The sequence below is a fragment of the Nerophis ophidion genome, linkage group LG18 (assembly GCF_033978795.1).
Source record: "Nerophis ophidion isolate RoL-2023_Sa linkage group LG18, RoL_Noph_v1.0, whole genome shotgun sequence".
Lineage (NCBI taxonomy): Eukaryota > Metazoa > Chordata > Actinopteri > Syngnathiformes > Syngnathidae > Nerophis > Nerophis ophidion.
The window spans coordinates 22,437,914-22,460,193 of NC_084628.1; the positions used below are offsets into that span (position 1 = coordinate 22,437,914).

The following is a 22,280-nucleotide window of genomic DNA, read 5'->3' on the forward strand; positions in this document are numbered from 1 at the left end:
AATGTATATATATATGTATATATATGTATATATATATATATATATATATATATATATATATATATACGTGCACATGTACGTTGTTTGAGTGTTAATAATGAAATTGGGATATTCAAGACATTTCATATTGCTCCAAATTTTTTTGTGCTATTTTTTTTCTATTTAGTAGCACTGGTGCTACTAGTTAAAAAACAAAGCATACAGCCCTGAATAGGTAAAAAAAAAAAGATTTGCATAATAGTGCCCCTTTAAAATAATTATTTTACAATAATTATTTATTTTAATACACCTCTTTCAAAGCCTTGATGCTTTTATGATGCTACTGTAATGCAACCTTACATAAGAAGTGGTTGCTACAAATGAAGGGAATTCTGTCTCACACTCCAATACAGTAGGTGGCAGTTATGGCCCCTTTAATGTTTAGTGTTGTGTTATTAAAGAAGGAGGAAAACCAAGGCTCCAGATTGCAGTTAAAGGAAGAACAACAAACTATTTGGCAGTGTTTACAGTCAAGTTATTGGCTATCACAGCACCATAACAGTGGGTAGGAGAGTCACAGCTGAAAAAGGTGATGGTCTACTCTGACTCAAGGTCAGCATTAAAGGCCTACTGAAACCCACTACTACCGACCATGCAGTCTGATAGTTTATACATCAAAGAAGAAATATTAACATTGCAACACATGCCAATACGGTCTTTTTAGTTTACTAAATTGCAATTTTAAATTTCCCGCGAGTTTCTTGTTGAAAACGTCGCGGAATGATGACGCGTACGCGTGACGTCACGGACTGTAAAGAAATTTTAGCGCGGCTAAAAGTCGACTGCTTTAATCGCATAATTACACAGTATTTTGGACATCTGTGTTGCTGAATTTTTTGCAATTTGTTCATTTAATAATGGAGACTATAAAGAACAATGCTGTTGGTGGAAAGTGGTGGATTGCAGCTGTCTTTAGCACCGAGACACAGCCGGTGTTAGTTTTGTTTGTTGTGAAGCAGAGCGGTCAAGCGAACATGTTTTCTCTACGTCAACCAGCATGTTTTTGGACGGGGAAATTGTGAGACATCAGTGGATTATTCGTCGTCCTGCAGCAGCTGTCAAAAAAGGCAGCTGTGAGCTTGGATTCTCGGCTTCTCTCTGAGACACAGCGTGTTCACCGCAGCCATCGGACCCTGAGGCATGTCTTTACAATCTTTAAAATTTCACTAAAACACTATGAAAACAATCAGCAGATAAGGGATCTTCCAGAATTATCCTAGTAAATGTGTCTAATTACATCTGAAACGCTCACACTGCCGCCACCCGGAGCCGTCGCTTTTTTTTTTCTTTTCTTCTAGTCCTTCACTATCAATATCCTAATTCACAAATCTTTCATCCTCGCTCAATTTAATGGGGAAATTGTCGCTTTCTCGGTCCGAATTGCTCTTACTGATGGTGGCTCCCATTAAAAACAATGTGAATATGTGTGGAGCCCTGCAACTCGTGACGTCACGCGCACATACTTCCGGTAAAGGCATCCATTCATCCATTTTCTACCGCTTATTCCCTTTTGGGGTCGCGGGGGGCGCTGGCGCCTATCTCAGCTCTTTTCTATTAGCGACCAAAAGTTTCAAACTTTATCGTCGATGTTCTCTACTAAATCCTTTCAGCAAAAATATAACAATGTCGTGAAATGATCAAGTATGATAAATATAATGGACCTGCTATTACCGTTTAAATAAGAAAATCTCATTTCAGTAGGCCTTTAATATCTATTCTCTCTGGGTCGTCCTCAGACGAGCCTTCCATCGTTGTCTCCAGTCATCCCGGTTGTCCATACATCTGGCCAGCTCGTTGGTGCTTTGTGCTCCTGCATCATTTTCAAGTACGTCCACATATGTTACAGTGGGACGTCCTCATGACCGGTGCCCATGTGTTGCCTCCCACAGTACAATTTTGCTGGCTGGCGGCTCCTGGTGTGTTTGGCAGTGTCCTTCTAGTCTCATTCTCCTAGCTGCTATTTTGTCGCTCACCCTGGGTATTCCAGCATACAGATTCTCGTTGGTAATATGTGTACTCTTGCTGATGTTGAGCACTATTCAAGATGTAGTTAATTGAAATATAGGAATTTTTGTTCAGGCTTGAGAGGATGAATACCAGCGTAAGGTTCCTATGAGTTCCATCTCACAGAGGCATAAAGGGCAATTAATTGGCAGATCAGCTGTCAAAGCAGATACTAACAGAGAGGTAACTCTCTGTAAGGCGGAGAAAAAAATCATTGATTAAAGGAAATCTTTTAGAAGCGTGTCAATTACACTGGTCATACAACAGGAAGACACCTATATGCAATACAGAACACAGTACAGGGTTGCACACTGAGCTTTTTAACGAGTAGCACCTGTGCTACCAAATGAAACAAAATAGTAGCACAGAAAACAATTACTAACTATTAGTAAGTGTCAAATGCAGAGGACAAATTTCACCACATTTAGTGTGTGTGTGACAATCATTTGTACTTTAACTTTTAACTTAACAATATGAAATGTCTTAAATATCACAATTTCATTATTCATTCTTAAACAACGTACAGATGTGCACTAAAACATGTAAACACTATGTCTTTATAAGGTCTACTGTAACGTTCACTTAAACACGGAGAACATCCCTAAACTGTGCTAGCACTGTCGCTGGCACAGTTTTAGGCTAGTGTTTTGAAAAATGCTAGTTAATAATTCATTCTAATTACTCGTTACTTTCCCCCAAAAATAATTGAATTTCTAATGGAATATCTCTTTAATAGATGTAAATAATTACTAGGAAAAGTAATTAATGCGTTACTTAAAAAAACAGCTACTTCAAATATCTTGCACAATGTAGTTGAGAAGTTTCATATGAGAGCACTGTGTGTTTTCCTGTTACCTAGTGATGTGTGACGTCAGTGAGTCCACGCTCATTTTAGCATGAGGTTTTTTCGTTAGGGTAGCAGGCTAACAGCAGCAGTTTGTCGGCTCTGACAGCAGCTCTTTCGAATCTTTCACTGGTTTGTGTTACCTCTGCTTCATAAATAGATTGAATGTGTTTCCATGCTAGTATGTTCTTGTCAACAAACTGGGTATTGTTTGGATGGCTTGTTTGTCCTTACACATTGTCATTTTTTTTATTTTTTTATTTTCCAAGATGGCGCTGCTGTAGTGGCTACTGTTGGCAGGAGCTCTGTGCTCTTGTGTCATGCTTTTGTTTTTCCCTCTTGTTTTCATGTGTTATTAGGGCCCTATTGGGACTTTATCAGTGAATTATCAGAGTCCGTTGCTGATATAATTATAATGGGGACTTTAATATCCATATAAATACCCCATCGGACCCACCGTGCGTGGCGCTCCAGACTATAATTGATAGCTGTGGTCTTACACAAATAATAAATGAACCCAGTGCTTGTCAGTGGTATCACCGTTTCCAAAGTTATAATACTCCCATCTACTTATGTATATGGGAGTATCATTACCTTATAAAATTCGAAGTTCAAACTCATGTTCAGCAGGCTAATAATAATAATAACTGCTATAGCCGCCGCAACATTAACATTCATTTTTTTGGTTGTCAAAAAAATTAAAATGCTGATTAGCGGCCCTGCTAGACACCGACCTTTATTTAATAATACAACTTTAACATTTGACAACCAAACAATTAAATAAGGCGACTCGGTAAAGAATCTGGGTATTATCTTCGACCCAACTCTCCTTTGAGTCACACATTAAAAGCGTTACTAAAACGGCCTTCTTTCATCTCCATAATATCGCTAAAATTCGCTCCATTTTGTTTACTAACGACGCTGAGATCATTATTCATGCGTTTGTCACGTCTTGTCTCGATTACTGTAACGTATTATTTTCGTGTCTCCCCATGTCTAGCATTAAACGATTACAGCTGGTACCAAATGCGGCTGCTAGACTTTTGACAAGAACAAGAAAGTTTGAACATATTATGCTTATACTGGCTCACCTGCATTGGCTTCTTGTGCACTTAAGATGTGACTTTAAGGTTTTACTACTTACGTATAAAATACTACACGGTCTAGTTCCAGCCTATCTTGCCGATTGTATTGTACCATATGTCCCAGTAAGAAAACTGCGTTCAAAGGACTCTGGCTTATTAGTGATTCCCAGAGCCCAAAAAAAGTCTGCGGTGTATAGAGCGTTTTCCGTTCGGGCTCCAGTACTCTGGAATGCCCTCCCGGTAACAGTTTGTGATGCTACCTCAGTAGAAGCATTTTAAGTCTCACCTTAAAACTCATTTGTATATGCTAGCCTTTAAAATAGACCCCCTTTTTAGACCAGTTGCTCTGCCATTTCTTTTCGTTTTCTCCTCTGTCCCCCTCTCCCTTGTGGAGGGGGTCCGGTCCGGTAGCCATGGATGAAGTACTGGCTGTTTAGAGTCGGGACCCAGGATGGACCGCTCGCCTGTGTGTCATGTCGGGACGTCTCTGCGCTGCTGATCCGCCTCTGCTTGGAATGGTTTCCTGCTGGCTCCACTATGGACGGGACTCTCGCTACTGTGTTGGATCCACATTGGACTGGACTCTCACGGTTGTGTTGGATCCACATTGGACTTGACTCTCACGGTTGTGTTGGATCCACTATTGATTGATCTTTCACAGTATCATGTTAGACCCGCTCGACATCCATTGCTTTCGATCCCCTGGGAGGGTTGCCCACATAATGCGGCCCTCTCCAAGATTTCTCATAGTCATCATTGTCACTGTCACTGACGTCCCACGGAGGTGAGTTTTCCTTGCCCTTATGTGGGCTCTACTGAGAATGTCGTTGTGGTTTTTGTTGTGGTTTGTGCAGCCCTTTGAGTCACTCGTGATTTAGGGCTATATAAGTAAACATTGATTGATTGATGATTGAAGTATGTGAGGGAAGGACAAGGGAGTAAACTTAGTTTTACAGTCCATTACAGTAGGTGGCAGTAATTCACCTTAAACGTTGAGTGTCCCACTATGAAACAAAAAGAAGTCATCCAAATTCATTGTGTGTTTTTAGGTTAATTCAATAGATGACAGAAAAGACCAAGTAGAGACAAACTGGTCTGTAACATCTACATTTGGTTCTAAGGTAAGTTCAGATGTAAATACTGTGAATATTAAAATGTTTTAGCTAAGCATTGAATAATGTTTATATTGGTGAATTCTGAAAAACATTAACACAAATGGTAATCCGCAGCACCGCTTTGATTGTTATTCTTATTCCGATCATTTTTTGGGCTCAAGTAGTAGCCATTGACCGCAAAAACAAGTTGACAGAAAGCAACGCAGTGCGCGAAACTTACGTCAATTCCCGTCAACCTGTTGCACGGCAGCCACGCTTGTGCGCACCCTCACTGTCGCCTGCCTCCTCCCCGCTAGCAACCCCAGAGCTAATAAAAAACAAGATGTGGGATAAAAATGGTCCTCCGGGCTGCACTTTGGACACCCCAGACGTGCATTATTATGTCTGTGTCTGTTTGTATTATATGCTGACCAAACATGTCAGTGAGAACAAGTTAGTTAGTAAAATATTCTGAATATGTCAAATGACTTTATTTAATGTGTTATTTTTTTTTCTTCCATGTTGACTTTTGTTAAGCTGTTGCATAATGAGAGTGATCAAAAGCATAACCAGTGTCAACATTATTTTAAAGACAGACTTTTGGCTGCAGCTCATTAGAAAGTGTACCAATTTTAGAGTGACATTATGTGTGTTATATTGTACTTGTTTCACGAGTGTGAGCCATGTGATGAAATGATGTATAGCTAATCGATGGCTGGACACTTTGTGTAGTGTGACGAGTGTCCACTTTGACAGCTGATTGGTCCGCACAAAGAGGAGCATTGTGTAATGTGTCCTGTCTCCTGCTTGTGTGACCACAACAGCATTTGAATCAAATGAATGTACTTGTACTATGCCCTTGTGTTATGCCGTATTCTTTGTTTTTTATGAATTAGGCATAACAATCCAATAAATTAGAAGAATACAGATGACTGTGTTATCCAATGTCTTTGAATATCGTAGACCATGTACTTACGACAAAGGTGTTATTCATCTCAGAGCAGTAGACGCTTATTCCAAATTGTGTCAATGTTATGGTTGCTAATCGTGGTCGATTAAAAACAAATTAATGACTGGTCCAACAACCTATTTGAGTTTTATTGTAGACTCATGTCAAGCTGCTGAAGTGATATGGTGAGATTGACAAGTAGACAAAGACATGCCCTAATACAATTAGCTGAGAGAGAGATGGAGCGATGTGGAAAATTTAAACAGATGGACAGTATTAAGTTCCTTAAGGCTCTGTATGCTGTTGGGCTGTCTTGGTTGACAAGACTCTGCAACACCGGGTGGGCATCGGGGGCAGTACCCCTGGATTGGCAGACCGGGGTGGTGGTTCCTCTCTTTAAGAAGGGGAACCGTAGGGTGTGTTCCAACTATCGTGGGAACACACTCCTCAGCCTTCCCGGTAAGGTCTATTCAAGTGTACTGGAGAGGAGGCTACGCCGAATAGTCGAACCTCGGATCCAGGAGGAAGTGTGGTTTTCGTCCTGGTCATGGAATGGTAGACCAGCTCTATACTCTCGGCAGGGTCCTTGAGGGTGCATGGGAGTTTGCCCAACCAGTCTACATGTGCTTTGTGGACTTGGAGAAGGCTTTCGACCGTGTCCCTCGGGAAGTCCTTTGGGGAGTGCTCAGAGAGTATGGGGTATCGGACTGTCTGATTGTGGCGGTCCGCTCCCTGTGTGATCAGTGTCAGAGGTTGGTCCGCATTGCCGGCAGTAAGTCGGACCCGTTTCCAGTGAGGGTTGGACTCCGCCAAGGCTGCCTTTTGTCACTGATTCTGTTCATAACTTTTATGGACAGAATTTCTAGGCGCAGTCAGGGCGTTGAGGGTATCCGGTTTGGTGGCTGCAGTGTTAGGTCTCTGCTTTTTGCAGATGATGTTGTCCTGATGTCTTCAACTGGCCAGGATCTTCAGCTCTCATTGGATCGGTTTGCAGCCGTGTGTGAAGCGACTGGGATGAGAATCAGCACCTCCGAGTCCGAGTCCATGGTTCATGCCCTGGAAAAGGTGGAGTGCCATCTCCAGGTTGGGGAGGAGATCTTGCCCCAAGTGGAAGAGTTCAAATTCCTCGGAGTCTTGTTCACAAGTGAGGGAAGAGTGGATTGTGAGATCGACAGGCGGATTGGTGCGGCGTCTTCAGTAATGCGGACGCTGTATCGATCCGTTGTGGTGAAGAAGGAGCTGAGCCGGAAGGCCAAGCTTTCAATTTAACGGTCGTTCGACAAACCCCGTTTCCATATGAGTTGGGGAGTTGTTTTAGATGTAAATGTAAACGGAATACAATGATTTGCAAATCATTTTCAACCTATATTCAGTTGAATATGGTACAAAGACAACATATTTGATGTTCAAACTGATAAACATTTTTTTTTTGCAAATAATCCTTAACTTAAGAATTTGATGCCAGCAACACATTACAAAGAAGTTAGGAAAGGTGGCAATAAATACTGATAAAGTTGAGAAATTCTCATCAAACACTTATTTGGAACATCCCACAGGTGTGCAGGCTAATTGGGAATAGGTGGGTGCCATGATTGGGTTGCGGGGGGTGCTGGAGCCTATCTCGTTGTTTTTGTATAGAGTTATTGATATCATCCACACATGATTACATCCACACGATGCTGCTTAAATTGATCAATCACGTAATCAATGAGTAAAACACATTCAGTATTAATCTTTTTTTTAAAACTTTTTTTACTCTCTTTACAGTTGGAAATCGTGTGGCGCAAGTGTCCTGTGCCTTTATCCTATCCTTTGTGTGCCCTCTTTTTCATCTGTTGTGTCTCTATGATGCTGGGCTGCGATTGAGGACTGTCTGGGACCAGACTGAAGCTGGGGAAATTAAAGGTTGTGCGGCGGCAGCTGCTGCAAAGGTAAATGATGCCAAACTTGGTTGATACCTTGTGGTTGTGCAGTGACTCACTTGATGTTTTTACTGACTGTTTGCAGGTATGAACACCAGCCCTTCGTTTCCTGTCTGGCTGGCCTTTATGGTTGCCAATGGAGACGATATCAGAGAGCTCGGGCCCAGCCGGGAGAGTGCTGCTGCAGCAAGGTATACACAGAATTATCTGCAAGCTGTAGGCTCTGTAATGTCACTTTGGAAGTTTGAATGTTCGAGTATTGATTAATTCTACATGAGAAAAAACATCACCAATATGCAATAAGTGATACATTGTGTGTGCATGTGTTACAGGTGGAGTGTGGGAGCTTTGGCCTCCTGATCCTCACCTTTTTTTTGTCTCTAGTGTTTCTTTATTTCTGGATTGAAGCTCAAAATGACTACAATGACTTTGACTGGTGGGTCATCATATTCACAACACTCACAGCATGTGGAATGATTTAAATATTTATGTAGAATCCCTACTTTTTACCATATAATGCATGCCGTTTGATTTAATTGATTCACTAATTAGGAACGCGAGAGGTTTTAATTGGTAGACCTTGGGCTTCCTTAGGTTCAACTTTGGCACTTTGGGCTTCTGGTTCCCCTGGTCTTTAGTCTTGCTGGTTGTGGCTGCTGCACTCTTCACATACATTGCACTATTACTGGTATGCACTGTACATTCACTGCACATAAACATTAACTTACTCTTCTGCCCATTCTGCCTTTTCAAAGATTGTAAAATAACCATTGACACTGTGACAGGTGTTGGCTGTGTGTCTGTTGTCAGAGGGTCAAAGGTTATACCTTCACTGGAGCCACAAGGTACAAACCCTTAATGAAGAACTCATTAGTCATACATTATCTGTACATGTTTACTTGTTGACAGTCTAATTAACGCTTGCTTTGTTGCCCTATTTTGTGTCAGACTGGTATCATAGTGACGTTGGTGTTCTCTGCAATTGCCACGGCCATCTTGTCTGACCTCTGGAGCAAAGAATGGACAACTCTCCTTCTTTCCCTGCAGGTTTGCTAAAATAAACATATTGATAATAAACTGACATGACAGGCCATCCCTCGCCTTTCTCTCATGTGTCTGGTTGTGCTCCCTGCTCCTTTTGAAGGTTACAGCACCTGTCCTACATGTAGCTGCAGTTTCACTGATGGCCATCATCTCCTGGCCGATAGCTTTGCACTTCTTCCGCATGAACAACAGAGGTAACTAATCTATGGTAACCTTTGTTACGCTGTAGCCATGCAAGGCTTTCATATGTCAACAGTAGTTCTTCAGAAATGTGGGGGAAAAAGATTTGTCATTCAAAAGGGATGTAACGATATCAAAATCTCATTGTATGATATTCTCACGGTATTAAGGCCACGGTATTGAGGCCAAGGTACAATGTTATGGTGATGTTGTGAAAAAAAATAAAAGCTTGGTAAAAATATTATAGCGTGTAAAATGAAGTGTCAGGAATGTTTACTGTAAATAAACACAAACATAATGGTCATATGTTCTAATCATATTTATTACGACAAGTATTTTAAGTGCAAAGAATAATGCAAGAACATAAAGTGTTTCTATTAACTTTAGTTGAATGTATTTCCAAATGCAAAACAATAATGTTCAGTTAAGTGTCTTTCAAAATGTAACTTCCTGAGAAGCATCGTCTTCTGCAGTGGCCATTTATACATATGTTAGGAGAATGCTGATTCTCAGAAGGTTAACCGACAATTTTACATAACTAACTAATAAATATTTTAACTAATATAATTAAATATTGATGTAAATAACTCACAAGTTGATGTGTGACCTCACTGACTTCTTGGTTTCACATTAAGAACATTTTTTGGGTGATTGTTCATCAAGTGGCTTCTCATATCACTCATATTCTCGTTGTTTCGCATGTCCGCGCTCTTAGATGAGTATTTATGTTAAATGAAATAACTGCTTGTCTGCTCATTCAACAGACCAACGAGAGACTCCAACATCATGTTTTCTCCTCTATCGTTTTTGTGTTCATTGTAAAACCAAAACCTGCCATGCTAAATTTTGCAGGAGGTTCATTGCTCTGCTTGCCGGGCAGCGCAAGGGATCATGGGAAATGTATTTTACTTCTCAGACCAGCCCATTTTAATAGTGCTTTAAATAAACTACATTGACAGGACTACTCCAATTTCTCGTTTGATATCATCAAATACTATGCCATTATTGGAGCTCACTTCATCTGCCTCCGCGTTGGCGAGCCCTGGTAACTGGATTTTCTGCACATAACTCAAGGCTAAAGATGAAACATTGTAGGTGCTTTTGGGTTAGTAATAGAATAGATCCTTGGCCACGGAAGCAGAGAGGTGATAAACCAAAAGTTGTTGTCTGCAGGCCAGCATTGGCCAACATATTGCAGCTTAGCATTGAGGGTCAGCCAAGATCTATGTTATCAGCCAATTGGCCACCAGGCACAAGGCTCTCGTTATTCTCCTTCAGGAAACTCTTTGCACAAATGCAGACCAGCTCGTGATACCAAATTTCACTCTAGCCTTAATCGGTCCTGAGCAGGACGCATAACCTTGCTGTGTTTGTCCACAAAAAGCTAAATTGGACCCGTGCAGATCATCTCCCAGTGAATACGCAATTGAGTGGTTTTGTGTGGACATTGATAGTGTAAAAAATATTTATGTTTACAAGCCACCGGCTACGCAAGTAACATCAATCAATCTTTATGCAGGTAACTTCAACTGCCATCATACAGGTTGGGATTACAATTCCACCAGTCCAGATGGAGAATGCTTGGTTGACTGGGCAACCAAGAGCACCCTTCTTTTATTACATAAACCCAAGGATGCTCCCACCCTCTTCTCTGGTCGTTAGAACCCTGTAACCAATCTGGACTTGGCTCTTGCGAGCACTGGTCAAAACTGCTGTCACTTGGGCAGATGTGCTTTAGAAAAAGTTTCCAAAATCCTAACATCAATTGTCACTCATTACGGACTCAAGAACGTTGGTCCTAGTACCAAGCAAGCCGTATAAGCATTGGAACTTTCACAAGGCCAATAAGAACTGTATGACCTCATCACAAACAAGCTTGCGCAGTATCTCCCATCTCTTGAAACTAGCTGTGTTGATGAGGCATACCAGGACTTTTGTTCCACCTTGTTTACAGCAGCAAAAGAATCAATCCAACGCTGTTGTAGAAAAAATTACAGACCATACTGGGATGCGGACTGCGAGTACCTCAACCAGGCTTTTGTCCAAGCACCGCAGGGCAAAGTATCAACCACGGCATGATCGGCTTAAAGAAAAGCAAAACGAGCATTGGTTAGAGGCTGTCAAGACTATTGACTTTGCGTAGGCAGGTCCAGACAATCGCATCGTCTATGCCAGAATCAGCCAGACTTGTGTACAAGGAGGTGACTGATCTCTGGAGGATTCCTAGACCCCTGGCCAGACAATCTCTGTAGACTTTACTCCAGAGGAGGTTGCCAGTGCCCTTCCATCTGCTGAAGTCTAAAAAAGGTCCGGGCCCTGACTCAATTTGCCCAGAGCTTTTAATCCGTTCCGCAGCTACCCTAAAGTCCTGGCTAAACAAGTTATTTTCTTCCTGCATGCGCACACTGAAGCTTGCAAAAATTTGGACAAGACCATTACCGGTCGCCATCCCAAAACTGATTAAGCCACCACATCATCCAAAGAAATTTAGACCCATCTCCAATTTTGTTTATCCCCCTCAAGATCTTCAAGAGGTTAACCTGCGCACGTGCCAAATTTATTATTGATACCCTGCTTCCTCTGGAACAAACTATATTTCAATGTGGAAGACCAACCATTGACCAAGTTACTCTCCTGACTCAAGAAAATGAGGACAGCTTCTCAGCCAAGAAAAAGGCAGGTGTTGTGTTTATTGATCTCTCAGCAGCCTATGATACTGTATGGCTCCATGGCCTTACCGGCAAGCTTTCGCACCTACTGCCAGACAGGCACATAGTTTGTTTGATCAAAGAGCTCGTTCGAAACCGCAGTTTTACCCTCACCACCGGTGATGACCCAAAAAGCTGGTTGCGACGCCTGAGAAATGGCGTCCCACAGGGATCAGTCCTGGCCCACCTCTTATTCAACATCTATTTCCACGATCTGCTAGCAACAATGGCTGAAAAATTTGACTTGGCAAATATTAATTCTACAAGAAATTGTCAGGCATTAGAGGGTTCTCTTAACCAGGACACGGCTACTTTATTTACTTATTACCAGAAATTGAAGTTGAAAATCAGTATAACCAAAACTGACAGCAGCCTTCCACCTGTGCAACAGGGAGGCATCATGTCAATCAATCAATCAATGTTTATTTATATAGCCCCAAATCACAAATGTCTCAAAGGACTGCACAAATCATTACGACTACAACATCCTCGGAAGAACCCACAAAAGGGCAAGGAAAACTCACACCCAGTGGGCAGGGAGAATTCACATTCAGTGGGACGCCAGCGACAATGCTGACTATGAGAAACCTTGGAGAGGACCTCAGATGTGGGCAACCCCCCCCCTCTAGGGGACCGAAAGCAATGGATGTCGAGCGGGTCCAACATGATACTGTGAAAGTTCAATCCATAGTGGCTCCAAGACAGCAGCGAGAGTCCCGTCCACAGGAAACCATCTGAAGCGGATCAGCAGCGTAGAGATGTCCCCAACCGATACAGGCGAGCGGTCCATCCTGGGTCCCGACGAGCGGTCCATCCTGGGTCTCGACTCTGGACAGTCAGTACTTCATCCATGGTCATCGGACCGGACCCCCTCCACAAGGGAGGGGGGGACATAGGAGAAAGAAAAGAAGCGGCAGATCAACTGGTCTAAAAAGGAGGTCTATTTAAAGGCTAGAGTATACAAATGAGTTTTAAGATGAGACTTAAATGCTTCTACTGAGGTAGCATCTCGAACTGTTACCGGGAGGGCATTCCAGAGTACTGGAGCCCGAACGGAAAACACTCTATAGCCCGCAGACTTTTTTTGAGCTCTAGGAATCACTAATAAGCCGGAGTCTTTTGAACGCAGATTTCTTGCCGGGACATACGGTACAATACAATCGGCAAGATAGGCTGGAGCTAGACCGTGTAGTATTTTATACGTAAGTAATAAAACCTTAAAGTCACATCTTAAGTGCACAGGAAGCCAGTGCAGGTGAGCCAGTACAGGCGTAATATGATCAAACTTTCTTGTTCTTGTCAAAAGTCTAGCAGCCGCATTTTGTACCAACTGTAATCTTTTAATGCTAGACATGGGGAGACCCGAAAATAATACGTTACAGTAATCGAGACGAGACGTAACAAACGCATGGATAATGATCTCGGCGTCTTTAGTGGACAAAATGGAGCGAATTTTAGCGATATTACGGAGATGAAAGAAGGCCGTTTTAGTAACGCTTTTAATGTGTGACTCAAAGGAGAGAGTTGGGTCGAAGATAATACCCAGATTTTTTACAGAGTCACCTTGTTTTATTATTTGGTTGTCAAATGTTAAAGTTGTATTATTAAATAGAGGTCGGTGTCTAGCAGGACCGATAATCAGCATTTCCGTTTTTTTGGCATTAAGTTGCAAAAAGTTAGCGGACATCCATTGTTTAATTTCATTAAGACACGCTTCCAACTGACTACAGTCCGGCGTGTTGGTCAGCTTTAGGGGCATGTAAAGTTGGGTGTCATCAGCATAACAGTGAAAGCTAATACCGTATTTGCGTATGACGTCACCTAGCGGCAGCATGTAGATGCTGAAGAGTACAGGGCCAAGGACCGAACCCTGGGGAACTCCACACGTTACCTTAACATAGTCCGAGGTCACACTGTTATAGGAGACGCACTGCATCCTATCAGTAAGATAAGAGTTAAACCATGACAGGGCTGAGTCTGACATACCAATTCGTATTTTGATACGCTCTAATAAAATATTATGATCGACGGTATCGAAAGCAGCGCTAAGATCGAGGAGCAGCAACATAGATGACGCATCAGAGTCCATCGTTAGCAATAGATCATTAGTCAGTTTTGCGAGGGCTGTCTCAGTCGAGTGATTTGCCCTGAAACCGGATTGAAAGGTTTCACATAGATTGTTAAACGCTAAGTGCTCATTTAGCTGCTCCGCAACAATTTTTTCGAGGATTTTCGAAATAAAGGGAAGGTGAGACACCGGTCGGTAGTTTACCATGAGGTCAGGATCGAGGTTAGGTCTTTTAAGGAGAGGATGAATAACCGCTTTTTTGAATGCAACGGGAACAGTGCCCGAGGAAAGTGATAAGTTTATAATATTTAGCACTGATGGACCTAATAATACAAAAAGCTCCTTGATAAGTTTCCCAGGAAGTGGGTCAAGTAAACATGTTGTTTGTTTTATTCCATTTACACGTTGTAACAATCCTTCTAATGTTATTTCATCAAAACGAGAGAAACTATTTTGGATATTTGCAGTATCCGCCGTATATACAATCGTATCTGTGTTACTATAACCCCGTTGTAGCTGGGACGCATTGTCTTTAATCTCCTTTCTAATAAGTTCAATTTTCTTATTAAAGAACTTCATAAAGTCATCTGCCGAATGGGTGGAGCTACTGGAAGGAGTCCCTTGTTGGGTTAGCGATGCTACAGTACTAAACAAAAATTTTGGATCGTTTTTATTAATGCGGATGAGATTTGAGTAATAATTAGTTTTAGCTAAGGTAAGCATGCGTTTATAAGTTATTAAACTATCACTCCATGCTTGATGGTGCACCTCAAGTTTAGTCGTGCGCCATTTGCGTTCCAGCTTTCTACATAATAATTTCTGAGCTCTAGTTTCTTCAGTAAACCATGGCGTACGCCTTTTTGGAGCCTTTTTTAACTTCAGCGGTGCTATACTATCAATGGTTTCGCGCAGGGCGTTGTTAAAGTTGTTAGTGAGGTTATCAATAGAGCCCACATACTTTGGGAACGGTGCCATTACCGAGGGCAGTAGGTCTGCAAGAGTCGTCGTTGTGGCAGCATTAATGTTGCGGCTGCTATAGCAGTTATTATTCTTATTAGCTTGCCGAACATGAGTCTGAACTTCGAATTTTATAAGGTAATGATCGGACATTACTTTAGTATACGGGAGTATCATAACTTTGGAGACGGTGATACCTCTGACAAGCACTAGGTCTATCGTATTGCCGCTGCGATGCGTCGGTTCATTTATTATCTGTGTAAGACCACAGCTATCAATTATAGTCTGGAGTGCCACGCACGGTGGGTCCAATGGGGTATTCATATGGATATTAAAGTCCCCCATTATAATTATATTATCGGCGTGCGTCACTAGATCAGCAACAAACTCTGAGAATTCACTAATAAAGTCCGAATAGGGCCCTGGGGGGCGGTAGATAACGGCCAGGCACAGAGGCAGAGGTGTGGCAGACTTCATAGAAAGCACCTCAAACGATTTATATTTATTATTTAAGTTAGGACTAAAGTTAAAGTTTTCGTTGTATATTAGTGCGACACCCCCTCCCCTTTTGAGGTGACGGGCAATATGCGCATTCGTATAGTTAGGAGGGGATGCCTCATTTATCGCAAAAAAGTCGTCTGGTTTAAGCCAGGTTTCGCTAAGACCGATGACGTTAAGGTTGTTGTCTCTAATGACCTCATTGACTAATAACGTTTTGGGAGACAAAGATCTGATGTTTAGAAAGCCCATATTATAGGTAGTGGGCTGTTTTAAGGAGTTGTTGATTAAATTATCCGTCGTAGCAATATTAATAATGTTACGTTTATTATGCGCAGTGTACTTAAAATAATTACGACCATATCTAGGAATTGATATGACGGGAATTTTCAGATTATCTACTTGGCGCTGCGATAAACTGAACGCATCATAATTTGCCACCTCAGTAGAGCGCATGTCTAACTCTGACGTAGTCATAGACACAGTAGAAAAAACATTTTGTGAGTTGTGTATTATTCTACGAAAATTGCTATGTGTACAGGGATCATCCAGCCTGGCGCTGGCTAGTTCTAACTTAACTGACTCCATACCCAGGCTAGCAGGCTCTGTAATTGCCTGTGACCGGGCTTGCTCTAGTGCAGTTAGTCAAATGTGGCTCAATGCGAAGTCTATGTTCCGAGACAAGAGGATAGCGCCTTCCTGGTTAGGGTGAAGGCCGTCTCTCCTCAGCAAGCCAGGTTTGCCCCAGAAAGAGGGCCAATTATCAATAAACGTAAATCCCTGTTGTCTGCAGAAGCTATCCAGCCACTTGTTAAGAGAGACTAATCTGCTATATCTCTCATCATTGCCTCTCCCAGGCAGGGGGCCAGAGACAATTACTCGATGCCTGGACATCTTTCTGGCGAGATTACAAGCCCTGGCTATGTTTCTCTTTGTAATCTCTGATTGTCTCATCCTAACGTCATTGGAGCCAACGTGTATTACTATATTCGCATAACTAGTGGTGCGGTTAGCCTGCCGTACGTGTTTACTAGACCTGTTGCGAGTTAGCTCCCTAAGATTAGCTTCAATGTCAGGTGCTCTGCCCCCGGGAATACACTTAATTGTGGCTGGTTTGCTAAGCTTTATGTTTCGGGTGATGGAGTCCCCTATGACTAAAGTGTGGTGCCCGGTAGACTGGGGTGTAGGACTAGCTAAAGGGCTAAATCTATTATGCGTCTCAACCGGTACACCGTAGCTTGTAGGCCGATTAGGGCTGCTACAAGCTGGGCTAGTTAGCTCGCTACAGCTAACGCTAGCAGATGTGTCCGCAACATCTAAGGTTACGAAATTACACTGCTCTAACTGGCGGACACGGCTCTCTAGCAAAGCCAACCTATCCATGAGTAAAGTGCACGAAGCGCAGGAAGCCATACTCACAGAAACTTTCCGTCGCCGAGTGGGGTGCCAGCTGTCTTCGGGAAGTGATGGTCACGGTGGCGGGGGAGAAGCTTCCTTCAGACCGGCGCTGCCTTTCTCCGCTAGCCTCGTTAGCTTAGCAGCTAGCTAGCTGAGGGCGGAGTGGTGAGACAGAGATCGGGTGATTTGCAAGTTAAATGGAACTATTAAATATGTTCGATAAGTTGTAAATAAAGCTGCAAAACAGTTAAAATCACACAGATAGAACGATACTTAGCTTTTTTGCAACCTGTCACAGCTTTTTCTGCCGAACCAACATACCTCAGCATTAAGTTGGACAGGGCACTCACATTTCGCCGACACCTGGAGTCACTGCACAAAACGCTAACATGCGTTGGGCTTCTGAGGCGACTGGCTGGGCCAAGCCGTGGGGCTGGCGGTATGACACTTCGCACTTCCACCCTTGCTTTGGTCCACTATGCCGCCGAGTACTGCACACCTGCTTGGTGGGGTAGTGCTTACACTCGTCTCGTAGATAAGCCAATTAACATTTTCGCTGAGTGACTTGTGTGCCAGTGTCCCGCACCAATGGACAATTTGTACTAGCGGGTATCCAACTATCTGAACTTCATCGTAAGAGAGCCACACTGTCTCTAGCATACCGAGCTCTGGAGCCTATGCATCTTCTGCATGATCGACTCCTGTCTCCTCGTTTTAAGAGGACATAGGCAACTTAAATCAAGATTCTGCTGCGCTTGAATTGCTAAACAACCTTAACCATTAAAGGTCCAATGTAGCAAATTGGGCGGATTACAAATGGAATGTTGATTGGCAAGAAAAGTCTTCCAGACTCCATGCTATCAGCCCAGAGGTCAGCATATCACCAACGGGAGTATGTTTTCCCAGGCCCGCTTTGGTCAGGCTTAACAGCCTTCGAACGGTCGTTGGCGTCTTCCGCCCAAAATTGCACAATTAGAATAAGACTTCCACTGCGGACTGTGAGTGTGGTGTAGAGGAGCAGACTGCAGACCACGTGATAACACCCTGCCTCATATATCGCCACCATAATGGGACGCGTGGTCTAACAACTGTGAACAAGAAATTGGTCAGTTGGCTGATAAACACATGCCCAGTTATGTAGTGGTTTCACACCCTCCTGAGAAAATCATCTTTCTCTAAACAGAGAAGAATAATGCTGGCATTTTTCAACCAAAATATTGCAATATTTACAATACTGTTACATCTCAATCAGTTGGTATACGTCATATATGCAAGCAACTTTGTATGTTTTTGTTGGCAACAGCGCGTCAGGTGGCAGTTCTGGGTGTCTACCTGTCCGGGCTTTTCTCCCTCTACCTGGTCCCTCTAGGAATGTACTCTCCCTGCATTAAAGACTCAGGAACGCTGGGAGCCGCCCCAATGCTCATTGGTCACCGAGGAGCACCGATGGTAAGACCTGACAAGAGTGAGGCAACGGTGCACGTCCATGTATCAATGTTCAATATGCTTCCATTGGTACATCATGTGCAGATGGCTCCAGAGAACACGCTGATGTCTTTTGAGAAGGCGGTGGAAGCTGGAGGAGACGGACTAGAGACTGATGTTACCATCAGGTAGTCCTCAATGTGTGTGTTTCTCTTCCATCATGGTGCAATGTTTATTATTGGGTACAATTTGGATCAGCAGGACATGTCATTAAGCAGCTAAAATTAACAGCAAAGCAGTCAGTATTGACTGAACGGATGCATTGAGCCTTAATGTTAGCGTGCTATCCACAGTGCTAAAGTGATTACTACCCTGTTAATCCAGTTAACTCTCAGTCCTCCCATGAGCAGACTCCTGATGGGCTAGCAGACCATTTACTGCCTGAAAACAGAAGGATTAGCAACACAGCACGATCCTGTGTTACCTTTAGTTCCATGCTGTTGCTGAGGCTGATTGAGTAGGAATGACGTGTTTGTAGAGTGCTCATTTGAAAAAAGTCATTTATGCTCTCCCTTTATTATCATAGCCTACAATCTCCTCTTTTTAGTCAAAGGGCAAATCTTCTTTATATGCTCTCCTCTCTAGTTATGACGGTGTTCCCTTCCTGATGCATGACTCTACTTTGAGGAGAACCACGAACATTGCAGAGGTTTTCCCAAACCGAACGTACTTTGACGCCTCCATGTTCACCTGGGCAGAGCTTCAGCAGCTGAATGCCGGAGACTGGTTCTTATCTGTAAGAGCAACTAACACACCTTAACAACTCTTGTTTTTATTATCTTTCTACTTCCAAAGAATCTTTCATACAAGCAAAATAATCTTCTTTCATGAACACACACTCTTTTTCTTTCTCTTACACAGAGGGACCCATTTGGAACAGTGTCTTCTTTAACCGAGGTGGATCGCAACCAAGCCAAGAACCAGTCCATTCCCTCCCTGGCACAGTTTCTGCAGGTAGCAGCTCGAAGTGGCAGACAAGTGCTGTTTGACCTGCGCAGACCACCTTTTGGTCATCCCTACTGTCATTCATACATCAACATCACACTGCAGGTGGTGCTGAACAACATCAACTCATCTCAGGTGATTGTAAAGTTCAAGGTTTCCCCTTAAAGTAATTGATGGTGCCGGTCTGCCACGGAAAAATCATAAAAATCTTTTTCATCGTGGACATTGAGAGATATAAGCAAAATGACTTTAAACACGAGTACTTTCTGTATTAATGTCAGAAAAAGATTCTAGATTTGTTGCTAGTCGTTTTTAATAAGGAAAAAGTCACTAAAAGTTTTTCAACACTTAAAAAAATTCTCAACAATGTACATTGTGCAATAAGCAACAACAGTCGAAAATATGGCAAAACGATTGTGACTGTCTCATGCCGTGCGGGTTCCCTGGACCATCAAGGAAGAACATCTCTTAGCAGGTTTGACTCGCTTTATTCTTCAATCAAGCTGTGTCTTTCGTCGGGTTGCTTTTCAGCCTGCTTGCTTCTAAGCTTTCCGCGTCGGTGTGCTCCTTCGGCTCTCCGTCTCTTGCGCTCAGCATCCGCTTCTGCCTCTCTAACTCCTTCTGTCCCACCCTGCTCCGCTGCTGCCCTTTTACAGCCAGAGAAGATTTATTAATTGTGTGTAGGTGCGCGATCCATGCACCTGAACTCGATTGCAGCGTCGCTCCCGGCACGCCCTGCCTCTCCGCTCGGCCGCATCCCCCGCCTCTTTGCCGCCTGTCAGGCTTTGATAAAAGGATTGGACTCAGATGCAGAGTTGGGACTTTAGACAGGCTTTTATTTTGACGATTTCCTTTTACCTCCCAAGTCAAGAAAAAACATCTATAATCACAAAAATAAACTACTCGGCGAAAAGGTTCCAGAAAAAGAAGGAACAACCGAAAATCACTCCGAACGGAGGAAAACACAAAAGTAAAGACGAACTATAAACAGTATTTAACATAAAACGCTCCAACAGGAGGACCAAAACAACATCTATGAAAATATCTACACTACCTAATCTAATAAAGTATTTAACGAAAATAGTCACTCAAAAAGTTGAGGAATGAATGAAAAACTTTTAACTGAAACTTACCACTGCGGCTGAATAACTAAATAATCAAAATCACTCTCCTGAGGAGGTAGAAAGGAAAACTCAAAATATTCATAAAGGGGTTCAGGATCAAGGGACATAAGCACACTCACTCTTTTTGGCTTGGACAAAGACATGGACGCTAGAGAGCACGAATAAACGAGACAATCTGGCACAGAACAAAGGAAGGAGTGAGCTTATAAAACACATGAAGGTAATAGGGAACAGCTGGAAACAATCACAGAACAGGGATGACGTCAGACTGATGACACAAAAGGAAGGGCAAGTGACCTGAAACGAGAAGAGAGTTACTTTTCAAATTAAAACCATAAGACAAAAAAAAAAAAAAACAAGACATCCCTCACCGCGGTGTGACAGTTCCCCCCCTTCTAGGGCCTACTCCTGACGGCCCAGATTGTCCAGAATGGTCCCTATGGAGGTCTTCAATGAGGGTGGAGTCCATGATATAACGAGAAGGCACCCACTGTCTCTCCTCCGGCCCATACCCCTCCCAGTCTACCAAGTAATGTCTTCCCCGACCCCGATTACGAACAGCTAACAACTTCTTGACCTTGTAAACAGGGCCGCGCTCAATCATCTCGGGTGGTGGAGGGGACGTGGTGGTTGGAACCAGTGGGCTCTCTTTGACAGGTTTTACTCGACTGACCTGGAAGGTCGGGTGAACACGCAGGGACCTAGGCAGACGGAGTCGTACTGCTGAGTGCCCGATGATCTTGGTAATGGGGTATGGACCTACAAATCGTGGTGCTAGTTTCTTTGAGGGAACTTTGAGATGCATGTCCTTGGCTGAGAGCCATACTTTCTGCCCGGGCTGATATGTAGGGGCGGGTCGCCTCTTGCGATCTGCTGCCTTCTTACACTCGGTCTCCTTGCTGGACCAGCACCTGACGAGCTGCTGCCCAGATGCGTCTGCAGCGTCGGACCATGGCATGTGCCGAGGGGACCGACACTTCCAGCTCATTGTCTGGAAAGACTGGAGGTTGAAAACCATATGCACATTTAAAAGGAGAAACCCCTGTGGCAGATGTAGGTAACAAATTGTGCGCATACTCAACCCAGACCAGGTGTTTGCTCCATGTAGGGGGATTTTGGGACACCAGGCACCGGAGGCAGTTTTCCAGTTGTTGATTGAGGCGTTCGGTCTGGCCGTTGGCCTCCGGGTGATAACCTGAGGTCAGGCTGGCCTTAGCTCCGATGAGCCTGCAGAACTCCTTCCAAAAACGTGATACAAACTGGGGCCCCCGGTCGGAGACAATGTCTTTAGGGAAGCCGTGAATCTTAAAAAGATTGTTTATCATGATTTCAGCTGTCTCCTTGGCGGAGGGCAGCTTAGGCAAGGCGATGAATCTCACCATTTTGGTGAAACGGTCCACCACTGTGAGGACGGTGGTGTTACCTTGAGAGACCGGGAGCCCCGTGACGGAGATGTCAGACCAAGGTCTGGAGGGAATGGGTAGGGGCTGCAATAGGCCCATACGGGATCCAGAGGACGTTTTGTTCCGGGCGCAGACCGAACATGCCTCCACGTACTCCCGTACCTCCGGCTCCATGGATGGCCACCAAACCCGCCGAGAGATGGCGAACATCGTTCTCCGAACTCCCGGGTGGCATGAAAGCAGGGAGGTGTGAGCCCAGTGGATCACCTGTGGCCGCAATTCAACTGGGACAAACAAGCAATTATCTGGGCACCCACTAGGTGGCGGGACTCCACCATTTGCCTGCTTTACCTCATCTTCTATTTGCCAGGTGACTACTCCAACCACACGGGTAAGTGGAAGGATAGTTTCAGGTTCCTTGGCAACAGGCTCGGGGTCAAACATTCAAGACAGGGCGTCTGGTTTGACGTTTCGGGACCCCGGCCTGTATGAGAGAGAAAAAGAGAAGCGGTTGAAAAAGAGCGCCCACCTGG

The 22,280-nt window shown here is 43.6% G+C and overlaps 1 protein-coding gene across 1 annotated transcript in view; it reads left to right on the forward strand.

Annotated features, from left to right (window-relative positions):
• The window catches only part of gdpd4a (glycerophosphodiester phosphodiesterase domain containing 4a), a 35,198-nt gene that overhangs the window by 5,388 nt on the left and 7,530 nt on the right, over positions 1–22,280 (forward strand). Inside the window, exons 3-13 of the mRNA XM_061878432.1 lie at positions 7,883–7,946; positions 8,023–8,128; positions 8,270–8,373; positions 8,532–8,625; positions 8,723–8,782; positions 8,886–8,984; positions 9,082–9,175; positions 18,094–18,239; positions 18,321–18,403; positions 18,861–19,011; positions 19,137–19,355. Coding sequence (XP_061734416.1) covers positions 7,883–7,946; positions 8,023–8,128; positions 8,270–8,373; positions 8,532–8,625; positions 8,723–8,782; positions 8,886–8,984; positions 9,082–9,175; positions 18,094–18,239; positions 18,321–18,403; positions 18,861–19,011; positions 19,137–19,355 — 1,220 coding nt within the window. The remainder of the gene's footprint in view (positions 1–7,882; positions 7,947–8,022; positions 8,129–8,269; positions 8,374–8,531; positions 8,626–8,722; positions 8,783–8,885; positions 8,985–9,081; positions 9,176–18,093; positions 18,240–18,320; positions 18,404–18,860; positions 19,012–19,136; positions 19,356–22,280) is intronic.